Raw genomic sequence first — 10,652 nt, forward strand, 5'->3', positions numbered from 1 at the left:
AGATTGAAACCCATAGAGGCCACAGATTTGAAACCCATGGAGCCACAGATTTGAACACCCATGGAGCCACAGATTTGAAACCATGGAGCCACAGATTTGAACCCCATAGAGACAAGATTTGAAACCCATGGAACCACAGATTTGAAACCCATAGAGCCACAGATTTGAAACCCATAGAGCCACAGATTTGAAACCCATAGAGCACAGATTTGAAACCCATAGAGCCACAGATTTGAAACCCCATGGAGCACAGATTTGAAACCCATAGAGCCACAGATTTGAAACCCCATGGAGCCACAGATTTGAAACCCATAGAGCCACAGATTTTTTGAATTTATTTTATAAGGTGATGCACCAAATTGTAGATGACTCAATAGCTGTGGTTTTGAAAGTCGTGGCTCCTCCATTATCATAATAGGCCTAACCATCCAGAATTCATGTTAGGCGACTTTTTACCAAATAGGCTAAATTTATAAGTGAATCACTTCATAAAACACAGATAGATAATACTCTCTCACCTCCCAGCCACTCGGATGAGATGTTCTGCAGTAAAGTGAACGGGATGCAGAAGAACGAAATCAGGAGGTCGCTCACTGCTAGAGAACAAATGAAGATGTTCGTGGCAGTTTGGATTCCCCGCTTTCTCACCACGATGTAAACAACCAAACTATTTCCAAGTAGTGCCAGCAAGAAAATAACCGCGTACACAATCACGAACGCTGTCTTGGCTCCAGGTGGAAGCTCAGGCGTATAAACCAGCGGTTGGATTTTGTAGATTTCAATAAAGTCCTGACGCGTTAAATTATAACGGTAAAGTAGCTCTTGCAGGGCCTCTGGAGTTATTTTCGTATCCCCCATAGTAAGTGACGGATTACTATTATTTCATTTGCTGTCTGGCTAATTTATTTCACCTTTATTTAGACAGAGCGGTGTCCTTATTAGAGACTTATTGAAGCGATAAGTCGTGATAAAACCCCGGCTGTGTCCTGTGCACCACCCGAGACGTGTGCGATAATGCGTGAGTAGCCTATTCCTCTCTCCGTGTGGAGGCTCCAGTTGTGCCATGCTAGCTCTCCCAGGCTACTACACAACCGCTGCATCGCGCGCTGGCATGCGTCATCACTCAATAATCATTAGACTATATATAGGACGTTGATAAGAGAACATTTAACCCCCCATGTATCCCATAGCTGCATTGAAATATTGATGAAGATGATGGTTATGGGATAGAAAGGAGAGCCTGTTTATGGTTCAAGGATGGTGTTCTATCCAGATTTGCTCCTTCTCTGACCAAGTTCAGATAAATCAAATTATTGTAATTAGAGTCAATTTCAGGTCAAATTGTCCTCAACCCACTAAGTGGTTTTAAGATCATATATAATATGAGCAGTGGGGGGAACAAGTATTTGATACACTGCCGATTATGCAGGTTTCCTACTTACAAAGCATGTAGAGGTCTGTAATTTTATCATAGAGTACACTTCAACTGTGAGAGACGGATCTAAAAAATCCAGAAAATCACATTGTATGATTTTTAAGTAATTAAAAATAGTATTGCATTTTATTGCATGACATAAGTATTTGATCACCTACCAACCAGTAAGAATTCCGGCTCTCACAGACCTGTTAGTTTTTCTTTAAGAAGCCCTCCTGTTTTCACATTACCTGTATTAACTGCACTGTTTGAACTCGTTACCTGTATAAAAGACCTGTCACACAACTCAATCAAACAGACTCCAACCTCTCACACATGGCCAAGACCAGAGAGCTGTGTAAGGACATCAGGGATAAAATTGTAGACCTGCACAAGGCTGGGATGGGCTACAGGACAATAGGCAAGCGCTTGGTGAGAAGGCAACAACTGTTGCGCAATTATTCGAAATGGAAGAAGTTCAAGATGACGGTCAATCACCTCGTCTGGGGCTCCTGCAAGATCTCACCTCGTGGGGCATCAATGATCATGAGGAAGGTGAGGGTCAGCCCAGAACTACACGGAAGGACCTGGTCAATGACCTGAAGGAGCTGGGACAAAGTCTCAAAGAAAACCATTAGTAACACACTATGCCGTCATGGATTAAAATCCTGCAGCGCACGCAAGGTCCCCTGCTCAAGCCAGCGCATGTCCAGGCCCGTCTGAAGTTTGCCAATGACCATCTGGATGATCCAGAGGAGGAATGGGAGAAGGTCATGTGGTCTGATAGACAAAAATAGAGCTTTTTGGTCTAAACTCCACTCCGCCGTGTTTGGAGGAAGAAGAAGGATGAGTACAACCCCAAGAACACCATCCCAACCGTGAAGATGGAGGTGGACATATTTTGGGGATGCTTTTTTGCAAAGGGGACAGGACGACTGCACGTATTGAGGGAGGATGGATGGGGCCATGTATCGCAAGATTTTGGCCCAAACCTCCTCCCTCAGTAAGAGCATTGAAAATGGGTCGTGGCTGGGTCTTCCAGCATGACAACGACCCGAAAACACAGCCAGGGCAACTAAGGAGTGGCTCCGTAGAAAGCATCTCAAGGTCTGGAGTGGCCTACCAGTCTCCAGACCTGAACCCAATAGAAAATCTTTGGAGGGAGCTGAAAGTCCGTATTGCCCAGCGACAGCCCCGAAACCTGAAGGATTTGGAGAAGGTCTGTAGGGAGGAGTGGGCCAAAATCCCTGCTGCAGTGTGTGCAACATGGTCAAGATACACAGAAACGTATGATTCTGTAATTGCAAACAAAGGTTTCTGTACCAAATATTAAGTTCTGCTTTTCTGATGTATCAAATACTTATGTCATGCAATAAAATGCTAATTAATTACTTAAAAACCATACAATGTTATTTTCTGGATTTATTTTTAGATTCCGTCTCTCACAGTTGAAGTGTACCTATGATAAAAAATGACKGACCTCTACATGCTTTGTAAGTAGGAAAACCTGCAATATCGGCAGTGTATCAAATACTTGTTCTCCCCACTGTATATACACTGAACTAAAATATAAATGCAACATGTTAAGTGTAGGTCCCATATTTCATGAGCTGAAATAAAAGATCCCAGACATGTTCCATACACACAAAAATATTATTTCTCTCAAATGTTGTGCACAAATTTGTTTACATCCCTGTTTGTGAAACCATCCACCTGACAGGTGTGGCATATCAAGAAGCTGATTAAACAGCATGATCCTTACACATGTGCACCTTGTGCTGGGGACAATACAAGTTCACTCTAAAATGGGCAGTTTTGTCACACAACACAAMATCACAGATGTCTCAAGTTTTGAGGGCGKGTATAATTAGCATAATGACTGCAGGWATGTTCACCAGAGCTGTTGCCAGAGAATTTAATATTAATTTCTCTACGTCGTTTTAGAGAATTTGGCAGTACTTCCAACCAGTCTCACAACCTCAGACCATGTGTAACCACGCCAGCCTAGGACCTCCACATCCGGCTTCTTCACCGCCAGAATCATCTGAGGGGGTYCTGAGYAGTATTTCTGTCTGTAATAAAGCCCTTTTTTGGGGAAAACCTCATTTGGATTGGCTGGGCCTGTCTCGACCAATGGGTAGGCCTGGCTCCCAAGTGGGTGGGCCTATACCCTTACAGGCCCATCCATGGCTGCACCCCTGCCCAGTCATGTGAAATCCATAGATTAGGGCCTAATGAATTTATTTCAACTGACTGATTTCCTTATATGAACTGTAACTGTCCACATATATGGTGGATGTGGTAGAGTTATGCATTTTCATCAGAATGGCATTTGACAACATGAGTACAAAGGAGGAACTACTCGCCATTTTGCCACTGAAAAGACATAAAAGGGGCAAAGATATTGTTCAAGATTWTATGGAGTTTGCTAACAAATTCCAACTGCCCTTTTGTAAGCTTGTCTCCATTACTACAGATGGGGCAACAGCTATGGTAGGCCACATTAGTTGGTTRGTTGCGTTGTGCGAACGAGATGATTCTTTCCCGGACTTTCTTAGTTATCACTGTAATGGCAGCCTTCCTCCTCTTCGTCTGAAGAGGAGGTGTAGCAGGGATCGGACCAAGACGCAGCGTAGTTAGTGCTCAACATGATTTAATGACAGACGATAACGTGAACACTTACAAAATACAAAATACAAAAATAACAAACGTGGCAAACCGAAACAGTCCTCTCTGGTGAAATGAACACAAAGACAGGAAACAACCACCCACAAACCCCAACACAAAACAAGCCACCTAAATATGATTCCCAATCAGAGACAACACAAAACACCTGCCTCTGATTGAGAACCATATTAGGCCAAACATAGAAACAGACAAACTAGACACACAACATAGAATGCCCACCCAGCTCACGTCCTGACCAACACTAAAACAAGTAAAACACACAASAACTATGGTCAGAACGTCACAATCACTGCGTAATTTATCAGAAAGCTTTGTGCGGGAAGATGTTAAACATGAAAGAGGTGATGGATGTTGCAATGAAGATTGTGTGTTCTATTCAAGCAAGAAGCCTACAGTGGAGGCTATTTCGCGCTCACTTAGAAGAGACTGAAGCGGAGCACACAGACCTGCTGCTGCACTCAGATGTGTGGTGGCTGAGCCGGGGGACATTTTTAGGGAGATTCAGTGAGTTGTTGCCTGAAATCAAGGAGTTTCTCAAGGTCTCCAAACATGCAGAATATGCACAGCTAGAGGACACACAGTGGCTCCTGGATTTATATTTTCTCACTGACCTAACTTACATGCTTAATGAACTGAATGCAGAGCTGCAAGGAAAAGGCAAACGTAATCGACATGATCAGCTCTGTGAACACTTTTAAATGCATACGACAACTGCTCACAAGAAAGCTGCAACGTGAYGACCTGCACTTCTTTCAACACATGCATTCAGAACTTGAACATCAGGGCAAGGATACAGRACAGCTTGACAGTGGACGTTAGGTGGAGCAAGTCCAGAGCATCTTATCTGAGTTTGACAGTCGTTTCACTGACTTTGCATCACAGGAGCCTATTGCCACTTATATGTGCTTTCCTTTTGGCAGAGACATACATGTGGAAGTCAAAATCCTCCAAAATGGGATCACTTTTTCAGTTGGACACAACTATAGCCGAAACTGAAATTCTCACCSTTCAAAATGACATTCAGCTGAAATCCAGGGCAYCCACTGAGATGAAGGAAGAGTTCTGGGAGCTGCTGCTGGAGGAGAAGTATCCCAACATAAGAAGATGTGCTCTCAACWTATCAGCCCTTTGTGGATCAYCCTACCTCTYTGAGTCTGCATTTTCTCACATGAAGATAATAAAGTCCTAGTACAGATCTACTATAACTGATGACCACCTTGTGGCCTGCATGAGACTTGCAACAAGCTGCTTACAGCCCTGACTATGAGAAGCTACTTGCCTCCACCCAATGCCAAAAGTCACACTAAGGTAGGAAGTGAAATGAGTTGTATTTATTTGTGGAAAACATGTTATTGGTRCACATTATATTTGGGTATCAAATAGGTATCATAACGGCAGGTCCATACTCAGTGGTTTGTTGTGTTTTATACTTTTGTTGATTGGTTTAGATTTAGATACTGGTAGATCTCATCAGGCTGGCAAAGTAGATCTCATGTCAAAGAAGGTTGGCAACAGCCCCAAAACATCACTGCTCTAGAGGAGATCTGCATGGAGGAATGGGCCAAAATACCAGCAACAGTGTGTGAAAACCTTGTGAAGACTTACAGAAAARGTTTGACCTCTGTCATTGCCAACAAAGGGTATATAACAAAGTATTGAGATAAACTTTTGTTATTGACCAAATACTTATTTTCCACCATAATTTGCAAATAAATTCATAAAAAATCCTACAATGTGATTTTCTGGATTTTTTTTCTAATTTTGTCTGTCATAGTTGAAGTGTACCTATGATGAAAAATATCAGGTCTCTCTCATCTTTTTAAGTGGMAGAACTTGCACAATTGGTGCTGACTAAATACTTTTTTGCCCCACTGTATATAGGAAGGTATTTTTTTCAAAACAGAAAATAAAATACTATTAAAGTTGACCAACATTCATGTTACTATATTGATCTATTCCCACCCCTTTACGGTGGTATAATAAATCCCTTTGCATGGCAATAACCCTCACAGTCACAGGAGGCAGACTGAATRGTTTACCGGCAGTAATGCAAGTGTTTGTTTTTGAAAAGGTGGACAAAAACTAAACAATTGGATTGTGAAGTTCAAATAGATGATATGCTGTGTGATTGTTTTGAGTTTCCAACATATGGTGTTAGTGTTTGGAGAATCGGTGAGTGGCACTATTCAAATGCAATCAATCTATCATGGTAGTGTGCAATCACAGACATAAACAGATTCTGGTTTTGAATCAGGTTTTGTACATGCTGGGGGTTGAGCCTTTTCTGGAGGCTCTTAGCCTTGAGAAGCAGCCATGAAAGTTGACTCAAAGGTTTCCTCCCAAATGGCCACCTATTCTCTACATAMTGCACTACTTTAGTGCACTATAAGTAATYCAATATAGCAAATAGGGTGCCATTTGGGACGCAGMTACAGTGTATGAACTGTCCCTCAGAGCTCCTTTGTTCATTTAGTCCAATAAGTGTGGACCCAAACACTATGAATAACGTAATGAAGCATTAATATATCCCTTCTGTTTTAATTAACCTGCACAATAATATAGATAGACGATGTGTCTGCAGTTCATCATTAGCAGACATCAAAGTCAATTTGATGTCTGCTTCATGACAGTGAAATGCTTCTCTAATTTACATTGTTCTGCACTACTTTCACACCTGGACTAATCATATCTGAAAATATGTGATGTGATATCCCTCCTTGTGTATATGAAAATTATGGAAAGTTTTGGGTTTTAATCAAAAGTTGTTTTTGTCTAGAATAAACTTTTWATTTAATAGGACCGTCTATCATTTAATTGCTTTTTCTCTGTCTTRTTAGAATACAGTTATTATCTCAATTAGAGAGTACGTTTTCAAAATAGAATTCTGATTGTGTTTTGTTTTGCGGACAAARCCCAGCTAACCCCAATTTTACTGCATCGATTTTGTCCCCAGTCTGTTCCTAGGTTGGTAGATTCCCAGCCATTTAGAGATTCAGTTGCTGTGCCAACTATGCCCACTGTCTTCACAACCTTGTTAACACCGTTTGACGCTAGACAATGGTATTATTTGAAGCTAGCAAACAGTTTCATAAAAAACAAAAACATAATGAACGTCCAATTACCCAACACAGTCCTATAACGAGTTGTTTGGTGGCCTGGGAGGCCCCCCCAGACACCGTTGTCTAGAAGAAAGAGGCAGTACGTTAGCATCGAATTTGTTATGTTAGAGAAGAGACCGTTGTAGAGGCAGACGTAGCATGGATTGTGTTAGAGAGACCGTGGCGGGTGTGTTGGAGCATCGTTAGACCATGTGCACATATTATGAGAGCGTATCGACCAGATAAAGAAACGCTGCCTCTGGGATCAGCTTTCTCTAAAATCACATTCGGACCCTTAACATTACAGATATGTTTATTCTGATAACGGATCAGATTCTAGAGAACTAACACTATAGCCCATAGTATATATATGACGGCCAGCGTGCCTATCATTGAATGGCAAGCTAGCTAGTGGTTAGAGCGTTGGACTAGTTAAATGTTTAATTCGATAACGATCAGGCTCTAGAGAAGACTAACCACCTATGGCGATATACAGTATATTATATATGGTATTATAGCCATATTATATATATATACTGTTATGAGGCAGCTTAGCCTATAATATTGGGGTGGCAGGCAGCCTAGTGGTTAGAGGTGGACTAGTTAACTGAAAGGTTGCACAAGATTCATAAATCCCTGAGCTTGACAAGTGAAAATCTTCATTCTGCCCCGACAAGGCAGGTAACTCACTGTGTCCTTGGCCGTCATTTGGAAATAAGAATTTGTTCTTAACTGACTTTGCCTAGTTTAAATAAAGGTAAAAAAAATAATTCTGCTACTAAAATCACCAGGTGTTGGGCACATCATGCGGATTGGTGCACATGTTGCAGGCTACACATTATTACAGTGGCCTTTCCTATTGGCTAAAATTAGCTAAACATGAGAAGTATTTAAAAACATATAACCCAGGTGAGGTATGACGCGCCATCCCAGGTTACTAATGCTGCCCTCGGCCTTGAAGATGCCCTCCGTTCAAATCCCTCCCTTGTAGCTAAAATCGTTACTCTACTCTTCGACCGGAGTCACCGGACTCTGTTTCAGAGAACAGGGGGCCATTGAATGCGATGACGTAAAGCATTTTGCATTTTACACGTTTGGCTTTTACTGAGTTAACCTTCGTCGGAAAAAACAAGATGGCTCATGTAATAAATATTTCAGGAATTAGATGTCCCCTAAAACAATCATACACTTCAATGTGACCACTTCATACGGTGACTACAACTCAATCTGTCTATATTTTCTCTCTCTCCAAAATACAATGTTTGCACAAAACGGCAATTAAAAGCTGTGTAGAGCCCTTTGTATGTGTGTGGGTGTGTCGTGTGTGTGTGTGTGTTGTGTGTGTGTGTGGTGGTGTGTGGTTGTGGTGGTTGTGTGTGTGTGTGTGTTTGTGGTGTGTGTGTGTGTGTGTGTGTGTGTGTGTGTGTGTGTGTGTGTTTGTGGTGTGTGGTGTGTGGTGTGTGGTGTGTGTGTGTTTGTGTGTGTGTGTGGTGTGTGTGTGTGTGTGTGTGTGTGGTGTGTGTGTTGTGTGTGTGTGTTTTTTTGTGTGGGGGTTGTGGTTTGGAGGTTTTGTTTTGTCTTTTTTTTGTGTGTGCTGTTGATATAGAGACCCATCTCCTCCTCTTAATGAAACCAGCCTAAGAGACACTCTCATTAGTGTCAAATAGCAACCAAGAAAGACAAGACAGCGTCTCCGGTCCCCTTATCCCTATATAAGGGTTTATCTGGTCAAAAGTAGCATGCACTACATTGGAATAGGGCGCACCCAACGGGCGCAAGCACAGAACCTCAATTCAACTCGCCATTATCGATTCAATAAAGCAAAAGGTGCCCCCGCCCCGCCTCCTACCTCTCCCCCCCCCCCCACCTCCCCCTCCCACCTCTCCCCTACCTCTCCCCTCGCCCCCCCACCTCTCCCCTCGCCCCCCACCCCCCCTCCCACCTCCCCACTCCAACCTCCCCCCCCTCCTACCTTCCCCTCCCACCCCTCGCCCGGGGGCGGGCCCCCCCCCCCGGGCCCCCCCCCCTCGCCCCTTCTGACCTCCTCCTCGCCCCCCCCACCTCTCCCCTCGCCCCCTCCCACCTCCCCCTCCTACCCCCCCCCCCCCCCTCCTACCTCTCCCCCCTCCTAACCTCTCCCCTCGATTCCCCCCTTACCTTGCCCCCCACCTCTCCCCTCGCCCTCCTACCCCCCCTCCTACCTCTCCCCCCCCACCCTCTCCCCTCGGCCCCCCCCCTACCTCCCCCTCCACCTTTCCCCCCCCCCACCTCGCCTTGTTCGCGCTAAAAATATTACCACTCAAAGGTTGATACCATTTCCAACTGATTCAGCTCCAAGTCATACCACAAGCTGTTTCTCTCTAATTAAGAAGCTACGACCTCCTGTGAAAAACACGTATCATATTACTTCTCCATCCAAGGTTCTGTTATAAGGCTATCATACAGAGCATTGTCATTTCATCTCACTAGTACGCTAAAAGTCAAAGCAGGTAGTGGAGAATTAATTACAGCTAAAACTACATTCAGGAAGAAAAGGGCATTTAATACAATTTGATCATAAATGTCATGACATGTACATCAAAGTCTTGACCGAGCCATGAACTTAATCTGCGGAATGTAATAAGATTTGAGTCAACGTTTTACACACTGCCTAGCCTTGACTAACTGCGTCAAATGGTTCGGCTTAGTCTTTTCATCCCTAAGCCAGAAACATGATGAAGAGTGAATATACACAGTTTATAAGCAGCAAGGAGGCAGAACTTTATATTGAAATTTTTGCTAGAATCAGTAGTATATAACTGTGAGCATGTTTCTAATAATTCCTATCCAATGCGAATGAAATCCTTTCTGAAGTTAGGTGAGATTTGGGTGTAACGACGTGTAAAGAGACTGTTTGATGTTTGTTTGTTGAAAGTTGAGCCCTTGAATAGATGAGGAAAGGTTATAAAACATAAACACCAGCTTCACCAGATACGCTAATTAGGTCCCCTGAGGCACTGTATACATACTTCAGGTAAACGAATTCAAAATATGACTGTTGGTCCACCTCCTGAAGAGAGTAGCAGTGTCTAACATAGGTCGGAAAAGATTACACAGACAAGCCCAGATTGTTATTTTCTTCCTGATTTGAAACCCTTGTTATAGCAGCATAAACCAGAGGAGTAAAGCAAGCCCTGCCGAGAGCAGATGCCTGAGAGATGAGTAGGCATGTCTGGCACACACACACACACACACAGCACACATACACAACACAACCAGCACCACAACCACACAACACACACAACACACACACACACACACCACACACACAACACACACACACAACACACACCACACACACACAACACCACACACACACACACACACACACACACACACACACACACACAACACACACGTTGTTGTAGAGGATACCGGTGTAGAGATACAAAAAAAGTTTTATGAAGCGCCTC

General features: G+C 43.3%; 1 protein-coding gene across 1 annotated transcript in view; it reads right to left on the reverse strand.

Annotated features, from left to right (window-relative positions):
• The window catches only part of qrfpra (pyroglutamylated RFamide peptide receptor a), a 24,684-nt gene extending 23,768 nt beyond the window's left edge, over positions 1-916 (reverse strand). The window contains 1 exon segment of the mRNA XM_023969743.2: positions 519-916. Coding sequence (XP_023825511.2) covers positions 519-858 — 340 coding nt within the window. The 5' untranslated portion in view covers positions 859-916.
• Between the last annotated feature and the right edge of the window lie 9,736 nt (positions 917-10,652).

This window comes from Salvelinus sp. IW2-2015, linkage group LG25 (genome assembly GCF_002910315.2).
Source record: "Salvelinus sp. IW2-2015 linkage group LG25, ASM291031v2, whole genome shotgun sequence".
Classification (NCBI taxonomy): domain Eukaryota; kingdom Metazoa; phylum Chordata; class Actinopteri; order Salmoniformes; family Salmonidae; genus Salvelinus; species Salvelinus sp. IW2-2015.